General features: G+C 35.5%; 1 protein-coding gene across 1 annotated transcript in view; it reads left to right on the top strand.

The window, feature by feature from the left end:
* PIK3C2G (phosphatidylinositol-4-phosphate 3-kinase catalytic subunit type 2 gamma) overlaps window positions 1–23,944 on the top strand; it is a 381,818-nt gene that overhangs the window by 334,375 nt on the left and 23,499 nt on the right. The window contains exon 31 of the mRNA XM_074403237.1: window positions 3,883–3,977. Within this exon, the coding sequence (XP_074259338.1) occupies window positions 3,883–3,977 (95 nt within the window). The remainder of the gene's footprint in view (window positions 1–3,882; window positions 3,978–23,944) is intronic.

The raw sequence follows: 23,944 nt of genomic DNA, 5'->3' as shown, positions 1-23,944 counted from the left end.
AAAAACAGAAAAATTTAGTAAAAGCAGAGCGATGTGAAGACAAGCCCCACAAGATATCAAAACACATTCTAAAACCTCAATAATTAAAACAATGCTGTGTCAGTGCATAAATAAATGAAGAAATGCAACATAATAGGATTTTCAAAAATACCTGTATGACCAAATACAATCAGTAGTTTAGTACTTGAACAAAAACAGTAAGGGAAAATTCAAAAAATGGTGTTGGGATACTATGCTTCATGCCATGTGTCAGGATAAGTAACAAATGGAGGAAATATTTTAAATATAAGTAATGAAATCGCATATGTGACAATGAAAACATGGAAAATTTCTTTATAATTTTTAAATGAATTGCTCTAGCTATGTCTCCAAATTCAGAAGCCATAACAACCCTGCATGCCATAAAACACTATAGCAAAGTTAAAACAAAATACAAAGATAAATGGCAAAACTGGTGAAATTTTTGCAATTCATTACAGACAAAGGATTTGTTATCTAACACCTAGCCATCACATAGAACATGATAAGAAAAAGATCAACAACCAACTAAAAAATTGAGTAAATAATATAAAAAGATAATCCACAAAAAGGAAAATGTAAGTGGCTCTTAATCAAGTGAAAAGATACTAAACCTCACTCAGATAAATGCAAATTAAATTACACTGATATCATTTCTTTTTCTAATCAGATTGGCAAAACCCCAAAAATTTAATTAACAAGCTTGGTTATAAATCAGCAGGCTCTGATACACTGCTAGTGCTAATGCAAATTGCTAGAAACTCCATGGAAGGCAATTGGCAATAGTCATCAAAATTACAAATGCTAATACCCTTTGACCTTCAATTCTGATGTTGGAAGTTCATCCTGTGATATTTGTGCATAGGTACAGAATGATGCATGTCCAAAACATGATTTTTAATAGCTGCAAAACATTGGAAACAGTCCATCTGCCCATGAATTAGCCACAGGTTAAATAAATAATAGTACTTCCATATAATGGAATACTATGAACCTATATTTTAAAAAATAAAAATAATATGTATTACTGATGTAAAAATATCTCCAAGATCTTTGTGGAGAATAATGAATATGCTATGCTTATTAAAAAGAGTGAAATAGAAATATTTATCTATATTTGCCATATGAAGCAACTCCCCCCAAAAACGTATCCCTCTGGAGACCTATATTGGAAAATCATAAAATAATGATGGGAGAACTGGGTAGATAGACGTTAGGAAGACTTTTCATTGTGTACTTAAATTTTTTTATATGAATATATCATCTGAAAAAAGTGAAATTTTGAAATACCTTTTCAAGTGCCAGTGGACACATTATGCATAATAAGCAATGTATTAGCTGCTGTAGTACCATACACTCAAGCATCTCAACACAATCATCCTTAATATCAAAAATATTTTAACAGCTTTTGGGTTTACTATAAATGGTTAATCTAAGCATAGTCGAATCCCTCAGATTAACTTGAAACAGAAGACCAAAATATCCTAACGTCTTCTTGAACATATTAAGCTCTTCACAAATGTCCCTCTTGAGTTGTTCATTTAAGCTGTTTTTCTTATGTTGTAGCTTCCTTTCCTGACTCTCTACAGCATGTTGCTTGTAAACACAGACTTTGGAGATCACTAAACCTGTACCATTTATTGTCTCTATGACCTTGGACCAAGTGCCTGAGTTTCCTCATTTGTAAAATGGAGAGATAATACAAATTTCAGAGATGTGCTATGATGATTGAATGGGTAACTGTATGTAAAACTCTTAGCCTGGCACATGGTCAGTGTTATAGAACTATTAAGCCTCTCTACTACTGCTACATTGACTACTGAGTGTCAATTTTTAGTGGTGTGAATTTTCACTGGGTTCTTAATTCTGGCATGTTTTGATGGATACTTTGGTTACTAATCTTGCAAAAGAGGTTGAGCAGAGAATATCATCTTCAGTCCAAGTGGCAATTGTACCTTTACTATTTAGGCAGTCAATCATAAATTTATGATAATTTTCTACCCTTGAATTTAAACTTCTCTGATTAAATACATTAGGTGTCTAATTAATAATTCTTCTACCCTTTAATTCAAATATAGTGTTAATCATGCATCAAAATATCATCAGCATTTTAGCACCTTTATACTAAACATCTTTTTATTATGAAATGCAATTTATTTCAGTCTTACTCAGAATTAACTCATAGTATCTCTAACTCACAACATCTCCCAGTTATCGTTCAAGATATTATAAGTGATTTTTTATCATATTACCATTTCAGTTGTAAAAAGAAACATTTTCAAAGTCAGAAATCCACATTATTAACAATAAAATTAATTAATATTAACTCATACAATGTATAAACTACTCAAAAAACATGTAGAAGGCTTTGAAAGTTATATATTTGAAAATTTACTGATTAGGTATAACTACACTGCTCAGGTATAATTTTCAAACAGAGTACATTAGAAGGTTAGGATTGACTATGATAACCATTGACAAACTCTTCATTATTAATAAATTGCTCTCTAAATTCCCCCCAGACAACACACAACCAGAGATTTTAAGGGAAATATTAGTAAAACTATCAATTATGTTTAATCTTTGGGTGGTAAGCAATAAATTTTTAATTTAAAAAAACTAAAATTCTCATTTTAATGATGTGATACAACTTAAAAGAAAAATTAAGGTTATTTTTGTTATTAGATAAATGTTTAATGTACACATTGTGGAGTAAGCATTAACTTACACACCTAGGGGATATAGGGGTAAAAAATAAGCACTGATATAAGTTATAATCCCCTAAACAAATTGAGACACGTATAATAATTGCAATGTCAATATTCCGTGATAAGGGCTGTGCAAGGAGAGTGCAGGGAGAGATGACCACACAAATTGTTTTGCATTTTAATTAAGCCTTGAAGAAAGGTAGAAGTTCAATAGACAAAAATGGTCAACAAGATCATTTTAATTGAAAGGAATAATATGAGAAACTACTAGAAAGAAATAGTACAGCCTCTATGTAGAACTAAACATGAATGAAAGTATAGAATAAAAGTGAGAACTAAGAAGTTACAATACAAGGCTGAGAAATTTAGACCTTTTTTTATATGGAAATCCATGAAAGGTATTTTGATCAAAAAATCATTGTATAAAAGTTGCTGTCTGAAACTTACATTGGTAATGATATACAAATAGATTTGGATTCTGTGCAGGAGGTAAGGGGAGTGAGAGAATGTCCTAGTAGCTCAGGCAAAAGGTTTATATGAATTTGAATTAGGTGCTATGGGATGAAAAAAAAAAGAGATTAATGCAAATATGTAGAAAATAACTATTAGTAATTATAAGCATTTATTGAGCACTTATTATGTGAAAACTTTTAAATTTTATCAGTTAATCATCTCAACCACCCATCTCAAAAAGTAACTATTTTTATTTCCATTTTATATAAAGTTGATTAATTTGGTCATGATGACACAGTCATGAATAGTAGTGCTAGGCCTTGAAACTTAGGGTCACTGATTTCTAAAGGCCACACTTTTAATATCTATGACCACTAATACTTTAAACTCATTATAATGAATGCTAAGGAGAAAATTAGAGCCAAAAATGACACTTAGGTTTTAAGCTTCAGTTGTTGAGAAAATAGTGGTATCAATCAAAAAAAATATGAAATATTAGGGAAAGAGTTAGCTCATTTAGACACAAATCCCTTCTCTATCTAATCAACTCTGCCCCCTGAAAAGCATTGAGATTCTTCAACATTATCTGAAGAACGTTTCTTCTACTTACGATTTATTGGCCCTATTTATGTTTTAAATGTTCGGTTGCTCCTGTGCTGACCTTTTTCCAACTGAACTCACTAAAATTCTATTCTTTTAGCAGGTGAGAAGTTTCTAGACAAGAAGCCTAAGGTGCAATTAGTCATTTCCTACAAGGATGTGAAGCTGACCATACTAGTGAAACACATGAAAAACATTGTAAGTTTATTATGTATAATAAGAAACATGTAAGCCGACATTCAGAAATCACTTACCTCCTTTGGGCAGTTAGTGTCAACATTAGCAAGAAGAATGGGTATCTGGGCCAAGTTTAAGTAAGGAACAATGAGCCAATACAATATTTGCCTTGGGATGATCGTGATCCTTTGGATAAAGGCTCTAAAATACTTCACAAGGAAAGTCCTAGAATGAACATTAAACTTTATTCAAAATGTCAGGGAAAAAAAACTAGAGAAAAGGCTCTGAAAAAGCAGGATTAGCTGGAGGATTGAAGGGTAAAAGAAAAAAAGCTACAGCCCAGGAATTTCCAACTATCTCATCATGCTGGACATGGTGGCATTTGCTCCATCTCTGCATGATGCCAGTACCTTTTTCTGTGAAACCAAGAAGTCTTAGAGTTCCCCCCAAACTCCCATTGTACATTGGGTTTATAGCATCACACAGTTATCATATTCTGATGTAATTCCTTATGCATATTTCCTTCTCCTTAAAAAATGATAATATTTTGAGAATGGTAACCCCATCTTTGTTACTGTTTCCCCATCCCAGAACCTAGAACAAAATCTGTAGTTAGCCTCCAAGGAAAACTAAAAGTTCCACTCTGTATTACATGCTACTTAAGGTTGGGGCAAGTCAGAGGCAAAGATGGTTAATTGGGCAATACCATTAAGAAAGAGAAGAAGCTTTCTGTGTCAAATGGTGACTAATGCCCCGAGTCAGGGCGCAGCAAACATAGAAAAAAACACTAAACCTCACCAGCTATTTCGGTCTTCCTTGAGTCTAAACAAAACTGGCTCGCCACGTGGTATAATTCCCCAGGAGACTGTATTGGATGTGGAGAAAGCCAGAAACACAATTTTTGCTCTCTTCCTTATGCATATGAATCTCCCAGGATGCATTTGGAAAGATCTAAAAGAACAAACTCTTCTCCACATGACATGCATCCATGACATATTAATACAATAAATATTTGTTTGGTGAACAAATAATTGGCATAATTTGACGAGGATACATTCATTGCAAATTCATTATTAGTCAGACATCCAAGAATGTGTGTTTGTAAACCTCTGGTGCCACTATCAGTAATTTTTGTAATATCTGGGCAAATATTTTAACATTTTCTTGCAAATCTTTTACTCATTAAAACAATTACTTTCCATTTTTTTTATTAGATAAGCATCTTAAACGAAAATTGCAGCTTTTAAAGAAACTCTTACATTGTAAAATGAAGATTCAATTAGACATTATTTATGGCTACATGCATCTTGATTGACTTTAACTATATAAACATATATGATAAAACAATAGAATATTAAGAAATATTGTTAATCAAGTTAACAGAACTTATATGTATATATAATATATGAAAATTAGCCTTTAACATAGTCCCCTTAGAAATTATGTATTAATTCCAGTAATGTTATCGTTGCTCAAAAGATTTTAGAGCATGTCTGATGAAATTGCTTTTAGACTGGGCATATAAACCACACAGTAAACTTGGTGATATTACTCAATGGTCACACCTAATTTTTGATCAAAAACAATATTAACCAACCTGGTCACCCAGGTCATTCAGCAGATGAATCATCAAATTACTTTTGACAGTTTTCAAAAATGTATTTTACACTCGATGAAGTTACAGTACCAGTGAAGATATTCCAAATGAATGTGATGCAAGCATGAAGCAGGGGTAGAAGAAGTGAATGGGAAAGAGCAGGAGTTTAAGAGTGAGATTAAGTTATAAGTAAATAGAAGACTACCAAATGACCCTGAAAAAAGTGAAAAACCAGTTAGGGCCGTGAGAACCTGTACATTACCAATGCTCTCAAAAAAGAGTTATTAATGATGTAGCAATACTTGTTTCAGTCTGACTTCTCAGTTTACTTGCTAATTTCTCTCTTCTCCCGAATCTCTTAACATTGAAAGATTTTAGTGCCCTAAAATTTAGTCCTAGACCTCTTTTTTTCTACCTCTAGCCTCATGGCTTTAAACATTACTTACTTGTTTTTCTTTTCCAAATCTACAACTCCAGCTTGGAAATCTCATCTGAAATCCAGAGTTGTATGTACAATTGACTATCAACAATTCTAGTATAAGTATAATTGGCATCTTAGACTCAGTATGCACCAATCAAACTTCTTGTATAATTGGCATCTTAGACTCAGTATGCACCAAACTTCTTGTATAATACGCATCTTAGACTCAATATGCACCAATCAAACTTCTCATGACTGCCCCTCTAAACCTGCATCATTTGCCATCTTTTTCATCTCAATAAATAGCACCTTCATTCTCTAGTTAAGTCAGATTAAAATCCTAGAGTTGTTTTGACTCCTCTCCTTCCCCACAAGCTATTTCGATTTTACCAGCAAATTCTGTCATTCTGCTTTCAAAATAAGTTCAGAATCACACCAACTTTCTCCTTCACTGCTGCCACTTTTGGTGCAAGTCACCAGTATCTCTTACTTAAATTACCACTGTAGTTTCTTTTCTTTTTTTTTTTTTTATTTCCTCAAAGTAAGGGATCGTATTTTATTCAACTTGTTATCACCAGCATCTTACACAGGAATTAATGTGGAATATACCTTCAACATATTTTTTATAATGAAGTAATTGATATAATTTTTTTTTTCATTTTTTTATTGCATTTTAGGTTTTGGGGTACATGTGATGAACATGCAAGATTGTTGCATAGGTACACACATGGCAGTGTGCTTTGCTGCCTTCCGTCCCCTCACCTGTATCTGTCATGGGAGCGCTACACACTGGGGTCCGTTGGACCACTGTAGTTTCTTAACAGTTGTCCCTGCTTCTGCCCTTCTTTATAATCTCTTTCTAAACTGGCAGCCAGAATGTTCTTTTGAGAATAAAAGTCAGATCCTGTCATTCTCCTCTTCATATCCCTTTGGGGAAGGAGTCTCATATCACTTGCAACGAAAGCCGAGGTACTTGTTAATGACCTGTGGGACCCTATCAATCTGTCCTCTTGATCTCTTAACCTCATCTCCTACCACAGACTCTCTTACCCACTCCATGCCAACCTCAGTGCCTTCCTTGATGTTTCTTGAATATGGCAGGCATGTTGCTGCCTCAAAACCTTTGTATCTGCTACTCCATTTACCTAGAATGCTCTTCCCAATCTCATGGATCAATATTCTCCATGGTTCAACCTCACATGTCCTGAATGCTTGTATTTTACTGTCACCTTTTCAATGAAGTCCTATCTGACTCCCATATGTAAAACTGCAACAACACTCCTTTTGTTCCCACTTTCGATCTTTCTTTTCTACTTAATTTTTTTCCCTTCCCTGTGCCACTGCTATAACCCAACGTGTATAGAATAGGACCAATTACATAGTAGTAGCTCAGGAAAGCCTTTGTTAGATACAAGAATGTCAGCTTACTTTTCATGTGAATAACTAATGACTAGGATATTTTTCATCTTCCAAAAATCATCACAGTAAAGTTATGCACTGCATTTTCCACAGCTTCTTTTAAATGGCCATTTTGTTTCTTCTGCTTAAAACAGCTTTCTAATATAAATGACATAGAAATCCATCTGTAAATTCTCAACATAGTTTCTTTGCTAAATTCAAGTTTTAGCGAAGTGTTATTTATTTGTTGATCCTTTAGTATGTTCACATACCAAAACAGACTAAAATTGTGCTTGACTTTATATTAATATTAAAATGAATTATTATGCCTAGAGTTCTGTTATATTTAATATTAATTTTGATGAAAAGAATTGTTTATCTTTTATTAAATCTATGAAGCTTTGCTCTGAGAGTTACTTTCCTCCTGTGAGATCACAAGCTAAAATAAAATTGCTAAAATTTTCCCTTTAAAAGTATCACAATATGATTCACTCTAGTGAACAGAGACTGATGAAGTAGTGAAAAAATTTAAAAGCTTAGCCACAATTTTTTAAAATGCTATTTCAGTTTATGTAACGAAGAAACATATAAAAACCAGTTAGATTTGAAATATTCTTTAAAAAGTCTCTCTAGCACCTTTCCATGTATCCTTCCTTAAAATGCTCTCTTCCATTGACTTCTGCAATGTCTCTCCATGCATTTTCTCTTGATTTCACGGATTTTTTTCTAGTCTGTGTGATTTCTAGGCATCTCTTTTCTCCTTGCTCCAGAATACTAGCATTCCAAAAGGTGCTGAACATAACCAATAGGATGAAACTCTGTTCTGATATTGAATCTACCCATGCTTTCTCAGCTTCTTAAAACAAGCAGCAAGAAATATCAGGAAAGATAGAAGACACCTCAAATGTGGTACTGTTGATTCAATCCTTTCATAAGACACAAGATGGGAAAAGTAGTTTCTTTATGAAAATTGACATGAGAGAGAGAGAAATAGAGTCAAACACAGGAACCCACACACACACACACTAAAACTGTATTACTTTTTATTTTTTTGTTTAAACACTTCTTATACATTTTTAATGTGTGAATGTAGCCTGGAGGTTCTGGTTTTCAAAATACATGATTCTAGAATTTTGATTCTGTAAATACGGGTTGGACTATCTGAATCTGCCCTATACAGGCATCTATTGGTCCCACGATTCCTCTACTGTCTTTTTTCATTTCTAGACTTGTTTTCCTCTCTCCTGCTGTAGGATATGAGCATTCCAGATGGCGTTCTGGTGCCAATGGGAACACTTTGAAAATATAACCCAAGTGGCTAGTACCCTAATATCCCAAATGGCACTCTACACACAATGTGAGTTTGGTACTTGGCACCAAGTGAATTGTGGTGCCTGTTGGAGTAGCACAGAGACAACGCTTTTACTTGGTGAAGATAATAGTTGAGGGTTGTGAAAATAAAGCACAGACAATGGCAATGTTTGACATACAAAAACAACAATGTTCTGCATCTGCTTTTAAAATTAACTTGGCTGAGTCCTTCTATAGTCTTAATTTTTTGTTGTTTTTTAAAATCTAGATTCTTAAAGGAAATTTGTCATTGTTTCAACTTAGATGCACTTCAGTCTAAAAAAAAAGTCAATTTTTAAGTAAAAGATGATTTCCTAATAACAATCATCTTATCAATTGTGTTTTTCCTTCATTCTATGAATAAAAATTGTTCTTCCAGAGTTGGCACATTTTGACACTGATCTACCACTTCAAAGAATAAGATGCAAAGCAAAGGATAGTGAAGAATACCTGGCCAGAGATGAATATTCTATTGTGTTTCATGACGTTTTTTGCCAAAGAAACATTGACATTCAAAGATTACTTATTATTTCTTTTTTTTTTTCTTAATTGTACTTTAGGTTCTGGGGTACGTGTGCAAAACATGCAGGATCATTGCATGGGTACATACATAGCAATGTGGTTTGCTGCCTCCATCCCCCCATCACCTATATTTGGCATTTCTCCCCATGTTATCTCTCCCCAACTTCCCTACCCTCAGTGTCCCTCCCCTATTCCCCCACAACAGACCCCAGTGTATGATGTTCCCCTCCCTGTGTCCATGTGTTCTCACTGATCAACACCTGCCTATGAGTGAGAACATGCGGTGTTTGGTTTTCTGTTCTGTGTCTGAGAATGATGATTTCCAGATTTATCCATGTCCCTCCAAATGACACAAATTCATTCTTTTTTATGGATGCATAGTATTCCATGGTGTATATGTGCCACATTTTCCCTGTCTAGTCTATCATCGATGGGCATTTGGGTTGGTTCTAGGTCTTTGCTATTGTAAACAGTGCCACAATCAACATATGTATGCATGTGTCTTCATAATAGAATGATTTATAATCCTCTGGATATATACCCAGTAATGGGATTGCTGGGGCAAATGGAATTTCTATTTCTAGGTCCTTGAGGAATCGCCATACTGTCCTCCACAATGGTTGAACTAAGTTACATTCCCACCAACAGTATAAAAGTATTCCTATTTCTCCACATCCTCTCCAGCATCTGTTGTCTCCAGACTTTTTAATGATTGCCATTCTAACTAGCGAGATGGTATCTCAATGTGGTTTTGATTTGTATTTCTCTAACGTATGAACAGTTTTTCATATGTTTGTTGGCCTCATAAATGTCTTCTTTTGAAAAGTGTCTGTTCATCTCCTTCACTTACTTTTGAATGGGTTTGTTAGTTTTTTTCTTGTAAATCTGTTTTAGTTCTTTGTAGGTTCTGGATATTAGCCCTTTGTCAGATGGGTAGATTACAAAAAATTTTTCCCCTTTTGTTGGTTGCCAGTTCACTGTAATGATTGTTTCTTTTGCTGTGCAGAAGCTCTGGAGTTTAATTAGATCCCATTTGTCTATTTTGGCTTTTGTTGTCAATGCTTTTGGTGTTTTAGTCTTGCAGTCCTTGCCTATGCCTATGTCCTGAATGGTTTTGCGTAGGTTTTCTTATAGGGATTTTATGATGTTAGGCCTTATGTTTAAGTCTTTAATCCATCAGGAGTTAATTTTAGTATCAGGTGTCAGGAACGGGTCCAGTTTCTGCTTTCTGTACATGGCTAGCCAGTTTTCCCAACATCATATATTAAACAGGGAATCCTTTACCCATTGCTTGTTTTTTTTCTCAGGTTTGTCAAAGATCAGATTATTGTAGATGTGTGATGTTGTCTCTGAGGCCTCTGTTCTGTTCCATTGGTCTATGTCTCTATTTTGGTACCAGTACCATGCTATTTTGATTTCTGTAGCCTTGTAATATAGTTTGAAGTCAGGTAGCATGATGCCTCCAGCTTTGTTCTTTTTGCTTAGAATTGTCTTGGCTGTGCAGGCTCTCTTTTGGTTCCATATGAAATTTAAGGTGGTTTTTTTCCAGTTCTGTGAAGAGGGTCATAGGTAGCTTGATGGGGATAGCGTTGAATCTATAAATAACTTTGGGCAGTATGGCCATTTTCACAATATTGATTCTTCCTAACCGTAAGCATGGAATGTTTTTCCATCTGTTTGTGTCCTCTCTTACTTCCTTGAGCAGTGATTTGTACTTCTCCTTGAAGAGGTCCTTCACATCACTTGTTAGTTGTATTCCTAAGTATTTTATTCTCTTTGTAGCAATTGTGAATGGGAGTTCACTCTTGATTTGGCTCTCTGTTTGTCTGTTATTGGTGTATAGGAATGCTTGTGATTCTGCACATTGATTTTGCAAACTAAGATTTTGCTGAAGTTGCTTATCAGTTTCAGGAGATTTTGGGCTGAGACAATGGGGTCTTCTAAATATACAATCATGTCATCTGCAAATAGAGACAATTTGACTTCTTCCTTTCAATAATTGAATACCCTTATTTCTTTTTCTTGCCTGGTTGTTCTGGCTAGAACTTCCAATACTGTATTGAATAGGAGTGGAGAGAGGGCACCCTTGTCTAGTGCCAGATTTCAAAGGGAATGCTTCCAGTTTTTCCCCATTCAGTATGATATTGGCTGTGGGTTTGTCATAAATAGTTACTATTTTGAGATACATTCTGTTGATACCTAGTTTATTGAGATTTTTTAGCATAAAGAACTGTTGAATTTTGTCAAAGGCCTTCTCTGCATCAATTGAGATAATCATGTGTTTTTTGTCTTTGGTTCTGTTTATGTAGTGGATGATGTTTATAGGCTTGCATATGTTGAACCAATCTTGCATCCCCAGGATGAAGACTACTTGATCGTGATGGATAAGCTTTTTAATGTGCTGTTGCAATCACTTTGTCAGTGTTTTATTGAAGATTTTTACGTCTATGTTTATCATGGATATTGGCCTGAAGTTTTCTTTTTTTGTTGAGTCTCTGCCAGGTTTTGGTATCAGGATGATGTCGGTCTCATAAAATGATTTGGGAAGTATTCCCTCTTCTTGGATTGTTTGGAATAGTTTCAGAAGGAGTGGTACCAGCTCTTCTTTGTATGTCTGGTAGAATTCAGCTGTGAACATGTCTAGACCTGGGCTTTTTTTGGTTGGTAGGCTATTAATTGATGCCTCAACTTCAGCCCTCATTATTGGTCTATTCAGTATTTCGACTTCTTCCTGTTTAGGTTTGGGAGGGTGCAAGTGTCCAGGAATTTATCCATTTCTTCCAGGTTTACTAGATTGTGTGCATAGAGTTGTTTGTAGTAATCTCTGATAGTAATTTGTATTTCTGAGGAATCTATGGTGATATCCCCTTTATCATTTTTTATTGCATCTATTTGATTCTTCTCTCTTTTCTTTTTTTATTAATATGGCCAGTGGTCTGTCTATTTTGTTGATCTTTTCAAAAAACCAGCTTCTGGATTTATTGATTTTTTTGAAGGGTTTTTTTGTGTCTCTATCTTCTTCAGTTCTGCTCTGATCTTAGTTATCTCTTGTCTTCTGCTATCTTTTGAGGTTTTTTTGATCTTGCTCCTCTAGCTCTTTCAATTTTGATGATAGGGTGTCGATTTTAGATCTTTCCTTGCTTCTCATGTGGGCATTTATGGCTATAAATTTTCCTCTAGACACTGCTTTAAATGTGTCCCAGAGATTCTGGTATGTTGTGTCTTTGTTCTCATTGGTTTTGAAGAGTATCTTTATTTCTGCCTTTATTGTTTATCTAGTCAACACTCAAGAGCCAGTTGTTCTGTTTCCATGAACTTGTGCCGTTCTGAGTTAGTTTCTTAATCCAGAGTTCTACTTTGATTGCACGGTGGTCTGAGAGACTGTTTGTTATGATACCATTCTTTTGCATTTGCTGAGGAGTGATTTACTTCCAATTATATGGTCAATTTTAGAGTAGGTGTGATATGGTGCTGAGAAGAATGTATATTCTGGGGATTTGGGATGGAGAGTTCTGTAGATGTCTATTAGGTTTGCTTGGTCCAGATCTGTGTTCAAGTCCTGAATATCCTTGTTGATTCTCTCTCGTTGATCTGTCTAATATTGACAGTGGAATTTAACATCTCCCACTACTATTGTGTGGGAGTCTAAGTCTCTTTGTAGGTTGTTAAGAACTTGCTTTATGTATCTGGGTGCTCCTGTATTTGCTGCATATATATTTAGGATTGTTAGGTCTTCTTGTTGCATTGATCCTTTTACCATTATTTAATGCCCATCTTTGTCTCTTTTGATCTTTGTTGGTTTAAAGTCTTTTTTTATCAGAGACTAGGATTGCACCTCCTGATTTTTTTTTCTCTCCATTTGCTTGGTAAATCTTCCATTTGCTTGGTAAATACACATACCTATGTGTATCCTTGCATGTGAGGTGGGTTTTCTGGATATAGCACTCCTATGGGTTTTGACTTTTTATCCAGTTTGCCAGTCTGTCTTTTGATTGGGGCATTTAGCCCATTTACATTTAAGGTTAATATTGTTATGTATGAACTTGATTCTGCCATTTTGATACTAGCTGGTTGTTTTGCCCATAAATTGATGCAGTTTCTTCATTGTGTCGATGCTCTTTACTATTTGGTATGTTTTTTGGAGTGGCTGGTACTGGTTGTTCCTTTCTATGTTTAGTGCTTCTTTCAGGAGCTCTTGTAAGGCAGGCCTGGTGGTGATGAATCTCTCAGCAATTGCTTGTTCATAAAGGATTTTATTTCTCATTCACTTATGAAGCTTAGTTTGTCTGGATATATAATTCTACATTAAAATTTCTTTTCTTTAAGTTTGTTGAATATTGGCCTCCACTCTCTTGGGGCTTGTAGGGTTTCTGCAGAGAGATCCACTGTGAGTCTGATGGGCTTCCCTTTATGGGTAATCCGACTTTTTCTCTTGTTGCCCTTAGCATTTTTTTCTTCATTTCAACTCTGGTGAATCTGATGATTATGTGCCTTGGGGTTGCTCTTCTTAAGGAATATCTTTGTGGTGTTCTCTGTATTTCCTGGACTTGAATGTTGGCCTGCCTTGCTAGTTTGGGGAAGTTTTCCTGGATAATATCCTGAAGATTGTTTTCCAGCTTGGATTCATTCTCTCTTCGTCACATTCAGGTACACCTATCAAACGTAGTTTAGGTCTTTTCACATAATCCCATATTTCATGGAGGCTTTGTTCATTTCTTTTCACTCTTTTTTCTCTAATCTTGCCTTCTTGTTTTATTTTATTGAGTTGATCTTCAATCTCTGATATCCTTTCTTCTGCTTGGTCAATTTGGCTATTGAAACTTGTGTATGCTTCATGAAGTTCTCATGTGTGTTTTTCACCTCCATGAAGTCATTTATATTCTCTAAGCTCTTTATTCTCATTAGCATTTCATCAAGCCATTTTTCAAGGTTCTTAGTTTCTTTGCATTAAAACATATTGCTTTAGCTCAGAGAAGGTTGTTATTACCCACCTTCTGAAGCCTGTTTCTGTCAATTCATTAGACTCATTTTCCATCCCTTTGTTCTTTTGCTGGTGATGAGTTGTGACCCCTTGGAGGAGGACAGGCATTCTGATTTTGGGTGTTTTCATCCTTTTTGTACTGGTTTCTTCCCATCTTTGTGGATTTATCTACCTGTGATCTTTGTAATTGGTGACTTTGGGATGGGGTCTCTGAGTAGATTTCCTTTTTGTTGATGATGAAGTTATTTCTTTCTGTTTTTTAGTTTTCCTTCTAACAGTCAGACCCCTCTGCTGCAGGACTGCTGGAGGTCTACTCTAGACCCTGCTTCCCTGGGGATCACCTGCAGCAGCTGCAGAACAGTAAGGGTTGCTGCCAGTTTCTTCTTCTGTTATCTTTGTCCCAGAAGAATACCCACCAGATGTCAGCCTGAGCTCTCCTCTATGAGGAGACTCTTGGAATATACAGGGGTCAGGGAGCTGCATTAGGAGATAGTCTGTCCCTTAGAGGAGCTCAGGTGACAAGCTGTGAACTTCTTTGTTGTGTTCAGAGCTGCTGGGCAGGTACATTTAAGTCTGCTGCAGCAGAACTCATAATCTCCTTTCTTTCCCAGGTGCCGGGAAGGTGGGGCTTTATTTATAAGTTCCTGACATGCTGCTGCCTTTTTTCAGAGCTGCCCTGCCCAGCGAGGAGGTAGCCTAGTCACAGTCTGCCAGCAGAGGCATTGCTGAGCTGCCACGGGCTCCGCCCAGCTACTGTGTGAACTTCCTTGTGGTTTTGTTTATAGAGGTATAGTTAGAAGTGCCTTGATAATGGTGGTCTGCCTCAGTAATGGCAGGTTGCCTCAGTAATGGCGGACTGCCTCGGTAATCGCAAAATGCCTCAGTAATGGTGGACTGCCTCACTAATGGTTGATGCCTTGGTTGTGGCAGACTGCCTTGGTAATGGCAGATGCCCTTCCCCCAAAAGAGCTGGACCATCCCAGGTCCATCTGCGCTTGCTGCGAAACTCAATCCAGGGCATTTCAGATTGCTGGTCTTTGTGGGGGTGGGGCCCACCTAGCCAGATCACCTAGCTCCGTTTCAGCCCCCTTTTCGTTAGTTGAATGGGTGGTTCTGTCTCCCAGGCATTCCAGGAGCCAGTTGAAATGGCCACGCAGATTTCTGTGAGTTTTTGTACAGAGACCCACTGTGCTGGCTGAAACAGCCATGGTGGAAACTCATGGTGCTTTTTAGCCTGCGAATCTCCTGGTCTATGGGCAGTAATAACTCGTTTGGAAATGCAGCATTCACTCACCCTCTGCATTGTTCTCACTGGGAACTGCATTCCAGAGCTGTTCCTATGTAGCCATCTTACTTATTATTATTTGATGACAAAAACCATTCATTGTTCTAAAACCTATTGTCACTGACCTCTTTCTAACAGCCAACAAACACCTTTAACCACCCCTTCTGTTTTAAACTTTTTTGTTACCAGCTTTTTCATGAAACTTTGCTGGACATTGGCACCAAGGGGACTGTGTCTGCACATTCTCTAAACCTCTTGGACAGCACTGTTTCTGAGGCTTCCTTGACTCTTGTAAATTTAAGATAGATGTACATGTAGTGGCTTAGTAAATGTTGGCTTTACCCTTAGCTCCTAAATGTGAAGATTTTCCAGTATTCAGGGCTTTAACTTTTGAAACTAATTTCCTAAGAAATGTTATCCAGTCTTGAAACTACAAAGATAATACGAATTACTACTAAATTTATATCTCTACTTTCAATCTTTCTCTGACCTTCATTTACATGTTTCCAACTGCCTGATTTACATTCCAATATCTTGCTGTCTCTTTAAACTCAACAGTTATGCAATATGGTCCTCTGCTTACCACTGAAACCATCTCTCATTCTGAATTACTTATTTCTATAAATTGTTGTGGCACCATCAAGTAATTCCTAATCAAAATTTCTCTATAATTTATTTTCTTTTAATTTTCTTTTTTTATTTCAATACATTTAGTGAACACGTACTTTTTGGCTGCATGGAAAAGTTCCCTAGTAGTGATTTCTAAGATTTTGGTGCACTCATCACCCAAGCAGTGAACACTATATCAAAAGTGTAGTCTTTTATTTCTCATCCACTTCCCACCCTTCCCTCCAAGTCCCTAAAGTTTATTATCTCATTCTGTTCCTTTGTGTCCTCATAAGTTAGCACTCACCTAAAAGTGAGAACATAAAATGTTTAGGTTTTCATTCCTGAGTTATTTCACTTAGAATAATGGTCCCCAGCTCCATGCAGGTTGCTGCCAGTGCCATTATTTCATTCATTTTTATGGCTGAGTAGTATTCCATGATGTGTGTGTGTGTGACTGTGTGTGTGTGTGTATGTGTGTGTATAAATATACATATGTGTATATATGTGTGTCTGTACATATATATGTGTATATACATATATATTAATAAAAGAATAGAAAAAATAAAGCTTCTGCACAGCAAAAGAAACAATCATTAGAGCAACCAACAGAATGGGAAAAAAATTTTTGCAAGCTACCCATCTGACAAAGGGCTAAGATCCAGAATCTACAAAGAACTAAATATATATATCACATTTTTTTTTTTACTTGCTGGCTGATGGGCATCTAGGCTGGTTCCATATTTTTGCAATTGCTAATTGTTCTGCTATAAACATACATGTACAAGTGTCATTTTCATATAATGACTTCTTTTCCTCTGGGTAGATGCCCAGTAGTGGAATTGCTGGATCAAACTGTAGTTCTACTTTTTTGCTATATTTGAATTCATTCTTTTACTCATATGTGTAACCTTCAATAAATCATTTTAGTTTATTTTAGATTACATTTATAATTCTCAAAATCCTATTCAACATTTTCTATCAATTTATCTATAGGTTACTTTGATTGACTGTTATAATATTCCTTTTCTTGTTTTCTTCTCCCTCTAATTCTCTCCTGCACAAAACATTATAAGATGACATTTTACTATATCAATACAAATTTTTAACAGAGTCTCTATAAATTCAAAATTTCTTAGCTTAATACCTTATAGTACTATACAATCTAGCTATAACCTACATCTTATATTCACCTCTCAACACAAAATTAGTATTTTATCTAGATGGATCACTCATTGTTAACTAAACACATACCACTCATTCTATCCGACTATGTCATTCATCTATTTACCTTCCATTTACTTTATACATCCAATGTAATCTTCTAGGCTTAGGTCAAATCGTTCATCCTCCCTGAAGCTCCTGTTTGGAATCTCTACTATCTACACCATTTATTTGATATTCACTGCCTTATCTCAGCTCTAAAAACTTGGATTATCTTAGTTTATCCTAAAGTTTCAATTGCATTGAAAATTTGCTGAGTATAAAAAAATGTGGAAAATATATTTTGAATACTTCACAGTGGTTAGCATAATACATGTCCTTAACACACAGTTGTTAAATAAGCAAATGTTTGCCTAAGTGTACATCATGTGAAAAATACCTACAATTCAGAGAAATTTAAGCTATATTTAAAAATCAATAGCTTTGATCTGTGAATCCAGCTAGCTATAATACTTGACACTAAACTAAGGATGGTCAAGTGTCAAATATTTGATCTTAACATTTATCTCACTTAAAAATAAAGTGAATTCTTGTTGAGGGCTTTTTTTAAAATGTTCAAAAACCCTGAACACTTTCCTTCTCTCCAGATGACATAATCATCAATGTATAGGTCGCCACATGACTGAAATTTCATTTATTCTCTCTCTTTTCTTTTCTGACACTCTTGTGCCCTAATCTCTGCCCTTTCTCCAAATCTCCCTCAATTCTACATTGTGACCTAAAAAAGTTCTAACCTACAAAAGAAGCAATAAAGAAGTTAAAAGACTGATGAGCAAGTACAGACCTAAAGAGAATAGCAAAATGCTGAAAGTTTACATATTATAAAATTGTATTAAAAGGGTCATTTCATGTATAACTATATTTTGATTTTTTTATTATGCTTTAAGTTCTGGAGTACATGTGCAGATCTTGCAGGATTGTTACATAGGTATACACATGCCATAGTGGTTTGCTGCCTCCATCCTCCCATCACCTACATTAGGTATTTCTCCTAATGTTATACCTCCCCAATCTCCCCACCCCCTGCTATCCCTCCCATATCCCCCCGGCCCACAAAAGACCCCAGTGTGTGATGTTCCCCTCCATGCCCATGTGTTCTCCTTGTTCAACACCCACTTATGAGTGAGAACATGCAGTGTTTTATTTTCTGTTCTTGTGTCACTTTGCTGAGAATGATGGTTTCCAGATTCATCCATATCCCTACAAAGGACACAAACTCATCCTTTTTATGGTTGCATAGTATTACATGGTGTATATGTGCCACATTTTCTTTATCCAGTCTATCATTGATGGGCATTTGGGTTGGTTCCAAGTCTTTGCTATTGTAAACAGTGCCACGATGAACATATGTATGCATGTGTCTTTATAATAGAATGATCTATACTCCTTTGGGTATATACTCAGTAATGGGATTTCTGGATCAAATGGTATTTCTATTTCTTGGTCCTTGAGGAATCACCACACCGTCTTCCACAATGGTTGAACTAATTTACACTCCCACCAACATTGTAAAAGTGTTCCTATTTCTCCACATCCGCTCCAGCATCTATTGTCTCCATATTTTTTAATACCATTCTAACAGGAATGAGATGGTATTTCAATGTGGTTTTGATTTGCTTTTCTCTAATGACCAATGATGATGAGCATTTTTTCATGTTTGTTTGCTTCATAAATATCTTCTTTTGAAAAGTGTCTGTTCATATCCTTCACCCACTTTTTGACGGGGTTGTTTTTTTCTTGTAAATTTGTTTTAGTTCTTTGTAGATTCTTTATATTAGCCTTTTGTCAGATGAGTAGATTGCAAACATTTTTTCCCATTCTGTTGGTTGCTGGTTCATTCTAATGATTGTTTCTTTTGCTGTGCAAAAGCTTTATATTTTCTATTCTTTTTCTGTGTAGAACTATATTTTGAATAGGCAAAAAATACAAAATGGTAAATAATTTTCAGAGGATAAAAAAATTTATTTTTATTTAGTAAAGTACTCTTTATTAACAGCAAATATTAAAATGTAAATGCTGGGAGTCATGCAATTTCTGAGTTAAAACTCTAATCTAATGCAGAGAGGCCTTCATTTTGATGGAAACATTCAGGTCCTTTTATCTCATCCCTTTAGCCTATTGAGTGACAGAATCTTCTTTTTCCTACTTTATGCATTCTGTTTTCCTCCAGGGAAAATTTTTTAATATTTAAGTAAGCAGTCTACATGTACTGACTACCTATCTCAGTTATATGTCCTTAAAAAAGTGTAAATGTGCATACAGAGAGACTACCTCAAAACAAGTGTCACTTACCATTCAACTCATTAGAATCCTGCAAATGAACAAGTGGTACATTCTTTCCTTGTTGCATGACTTACATATGAACTGTAGACTCTCTGACTTTTCCAGGGTTTTTGTCTTCAGTTTCACTTGCTTTCTATGAACATCATGAAAAGCTATTTTGCCTATACAATGTGTGCCAAGAACTGTCACTTAAATATGTTTCACCAAAAGAAAGTAGGAACATTTTGTACCCATGGTCACAAAATAGCAAACTGAAATCCAGCAGGTTTAAATATTTTCCCAAGATCTCATAACTAAGATCTAAGAGCTAAAGCCTTCACAATTATGAGCTCTTATTTTTGATTCTAGATTGTGTTACAGCATTAGCAGTCTATTATTCTATGTACCATTAGGCTATACCTGTTCCTGCCAGACACTGCCCAGAAAGACTCTTCAAATGTTTGTCTGGCTCATCAAAAATAATTTCCAACCAGAGACCATAGCATCTTCTTCTGTATCCATGAGGTATCCCCAAGTATAGTGGCTACATTGTATTTGGCATACCCTCTATAGCTGAGTCATTACCTAGCTAAATGAAAGAGGATACAGGGCAAAAGGTATTAGGTATCATGTGAAACCTTTGACAGACTGATTCTAATTGGCTATTATGTATATGCTGAGAATTAAAATTAGCTCTTCTGGTTTTGGCATGTGGCATAAGACTACTACAGCCCATCCCTCCTACTGATTACAACTAAAATTTATGAAAATATATTTTTAAAACTGTGTAAGAAACCTTAAAAGTAAATAAAAGGAGGCAAATTGTGAAAGGAAATCAGAACTTGGAGATGTTATCCACATAAGGACGTTTCCTCTTTTTCTTTTTCCTTTTTTCTTTTTTTTTTTAACTTATGTACCCATAGAGCTGTGCCCTGAGGGTGGACCCTAGTTGCAGAGAAGCAAGACGGTAATGGCAGCTTTGACAGAAAAATCTCCAATAGAACTTTGTGTTTATGACTGAAACAACCAAGAAATGTGGCCTGGGTTTGCAAGAGACAATAGGAAAATACCTGACAAAAGACAAAAGGGTATGCATTAACTCTGTGTATAATTCTGTATAATTCTCAGCCTAATCCCTAAGCTGCTGTTGAGCAGGACAGACTCATCACAGAGTAAAAAAGCCTTTGTGAACTGAACTGAGATTTGAATACCTGAAAACAAACGTTAGAACAGAATTCATATTCCTACTATAACTAGGTTGATTGCCTACTTAAAAATGTCAACTTTCTCCAGAAGATTAGACAGCACAGAGTTTCCACAATGTAACATTAAAAATATCCATGATACAACTCAAAATTACTTATGTAGTACTCAGGAAAATGTGAACAATCCTCACATAAAGATTCACATAAACTTAAGGTAAAGGTGTGGGAAAAGGCATTTCATGCGATGGACACAAAAAGTGAGTAGGGGGAGCTATTCTTATATTCAGACAAAATAAACTTTAAACCAACAGCAGTTAAAAGAGACAAAGAGGGATAATATATAATGATAAAAGTCCTTGTCCAACAGGAAACTATCACAATTCTAAGCATATATGCACCTAACATTGGAGCTCCCAAATTTATAAAACAGTAACTAATAGACCTAAGAAATGAGGTCTATACAGCAGCACAATAATAGTGGAGGGACTTCAATACTCTGCTGACAGCACTAGACAGGTCATCAAGACAGAACATCAACAAAGAAACAATGGATTTAAACTATACTCTGGAAAAAATGGACTTAACATTATATATACAAACATTCCATCCAACAACCACAGAGTATACATTCTATTCAACAGCACATGAAACTTTCTCCAAGATAGGCCATGTGATAGGCCATAAAATGAGACTCAATAAATTTAAGAAAATTGAAATTATATCAAGTACTCTCTTAGACCACTGTGGAATAAAACTGGAAATCATCTCCAAAAGGAACCTTCAAAACCATACAAATACATGGAAATTAAATATCCAACTCCTGAATGATCATAGGGTCAAAAAGGAGAAATCAAGATGAAAATTTAAAAATTCTTTGAAATAAACAACAATACTGGTACAACCTAGCAAAACCTCTGGGATACAACAAAGACAGAGCTAAGGGGAAAGTTCATAGCCCTAAATACCTACATATAAAAGTCTTAAAGAGCACAAACAGACAATCTAAGCTCACACCTCAAGGAACTAGAGAAACAAGAACAAACCAAGCCCAAACCCAGCAGAAGGGAAATAATGAAGATCAGAGAAGAACTAAATGAAATAGAAACAACAACAACAAAAAAATTCAAAACATAAATGAAACAAAAAGCTCATTCTCTGAAAACATAAATAAAATTAATAGACCATTAGCAAGATTAACCAAGAAAAGAAGAGAGAAAATCCAAATGAGCTCAATAAGAAACAAAAAAGGAAATATTGTAACTGACACTTCAGAAATGCAAAAGATCATTCAAGGCTACTATGAACACATTTATGCACATAAACTAGAAAACCAGGAAGAGATGGATAAATTCCTGGGAAGATACAACCCTTCTAGCTTAAGTCAGGAAGATTTAGATACCCTGAACAGACCAATTACAAGCAGCAAGATTGAAATGATAATTTAAAAATTACCAACAAAAAAAATTCCAGATGGAGTCACAGCAGAATTCTACCAGATACTCAAAGCAGAATTGGTACTAATCCTATTGACACTATTCCTCAAGATAAAGAAAGAAGGAACCCTCCCTAAATCATTCCATGAAGCCAGTATCAACCAGTATCACCCTAAAACCAAAACCAGAAGAGGACACAACCGAAAAAGAAAACTACAGACCAATATCCCTGATGAACATATGTGCTAAAATCCTGAACAAAATACTAGCTAACTGAATCCAACAACATATCAAAAAGCTAATCCACAATGATCTAGTAGGTTTCATACCAGGGATGCAGGGATGGTTTAATATACACAAGTCAATAAATGTGATACACCACATCAACAGAATTAAAAACAAAAATCACAAGATCGTCTCAATGGATGCAGAAAAAACATTCAACAAAATCCAGCATTGCTTTATGATTAAAAGTCTCAGCAAAATCAGCATGCAAGGGACACACCTCAGTGTAATAGCCATCTATGACAAACCCACAGCCAATGTAATGCTGAATGGAGAAAAGTTGAAATGATTTCCTCTCAGAACTAGGACGAGACAAGGATGCTCACTCTCACCACTCCTCTACAACATAATTCTGGAAGTCCTAGCCAGAGTAATCAGACAAGAGAAGGAAATAAAGGGCATCATCCATGTCAGTAAAGAAGAAGTCAAACTGTCATTATGATTGTTTACCTAGAAAATCTTAAAGATTCCTCCAGAAAGCTACTAGAACTGATAAAAGAATTCGGCAAAGTTTGCAGATACAAATTAGAGTACACACATCAGTAGCTCTTCTATACTCCAACAGCAACAAAGCTGATCGAATCAAGAACTCAACCCCTTTTACAATAGCTGTAAGAAAAAAAAGCTCAAAAATACTTAGGAATATACCTAATCGAGAAGGTGAAAGACTTCTACTAGGAAAACTACAAAACACTGCTGAAATAAATCATAGATGAAAGAAACTAATGGAAACACATCCCATGCTTATAGATGGGTAGAATCAATACTGTGAAAATGATGATACTGCCAAAAGCAATCTACAAATTCAATGCAATCACCACCAAAATACGACCATCATTCTTCACAGAATTAGAGAAAACAATTCCAAAATCCATATGGAACTGAAAAAGAGCCTGCATAGTCAAAGCAAGACTAAGCAAAAAGAACAAATGTGGAGACATTACATTACCTGATTTCAAACTACACTATAGGTCCATAGTCACCAAAACAACACGGTACTTGTATAAAAATTAACACATATACTACTGGAACAGAACAGAGAACCCGGAATTAAACCTGAATTCTTACAGCCAACTGATCTTCGACTAAGCAAACAAAAACATAAAGTGGGGAAAGGACGCCCTTTCAGCAAATGGTGCTGGGATAATTGGCAAACCACATGTAAAAGAATGAAACTGAATCCTTATCTCACACCTTATACAAAAATCAACTCAAGATGGATTAAAGACTTTAAGACCTGAAATTATAAACGTTCTAGAAGATAACATTGGAAAAACCTTTCTAGATGTTGGCTTAGGCAATGATTTCATGATCAATATCCCAATATCAAATGCAATGAAAACAAAGATAAATACCTGGGACTTAACTAAAGAGCTTTTGCATAGCAAAAGGAACAGTTAGCAGAGAGTGAGAACAACT

Source organism: Saimiri boliviensis, chromosome 7, assembly GCF_048565385.1.
Source record: "Saimiri boliviensis isolate mSaiBol1 chromosome 7, mSaiBol1.pri, whole genome shotgun sequence".
NCBI lineage: Eukaryota > Metazoa > Chordata > Mammalia > Primates > Cebidae > Saimiri > Saimiri boliviensis.
Note: the sequence above shows the minus strand (reverse complement) of the source record. Positions and strands in the feature narration are given on the sequence as shown.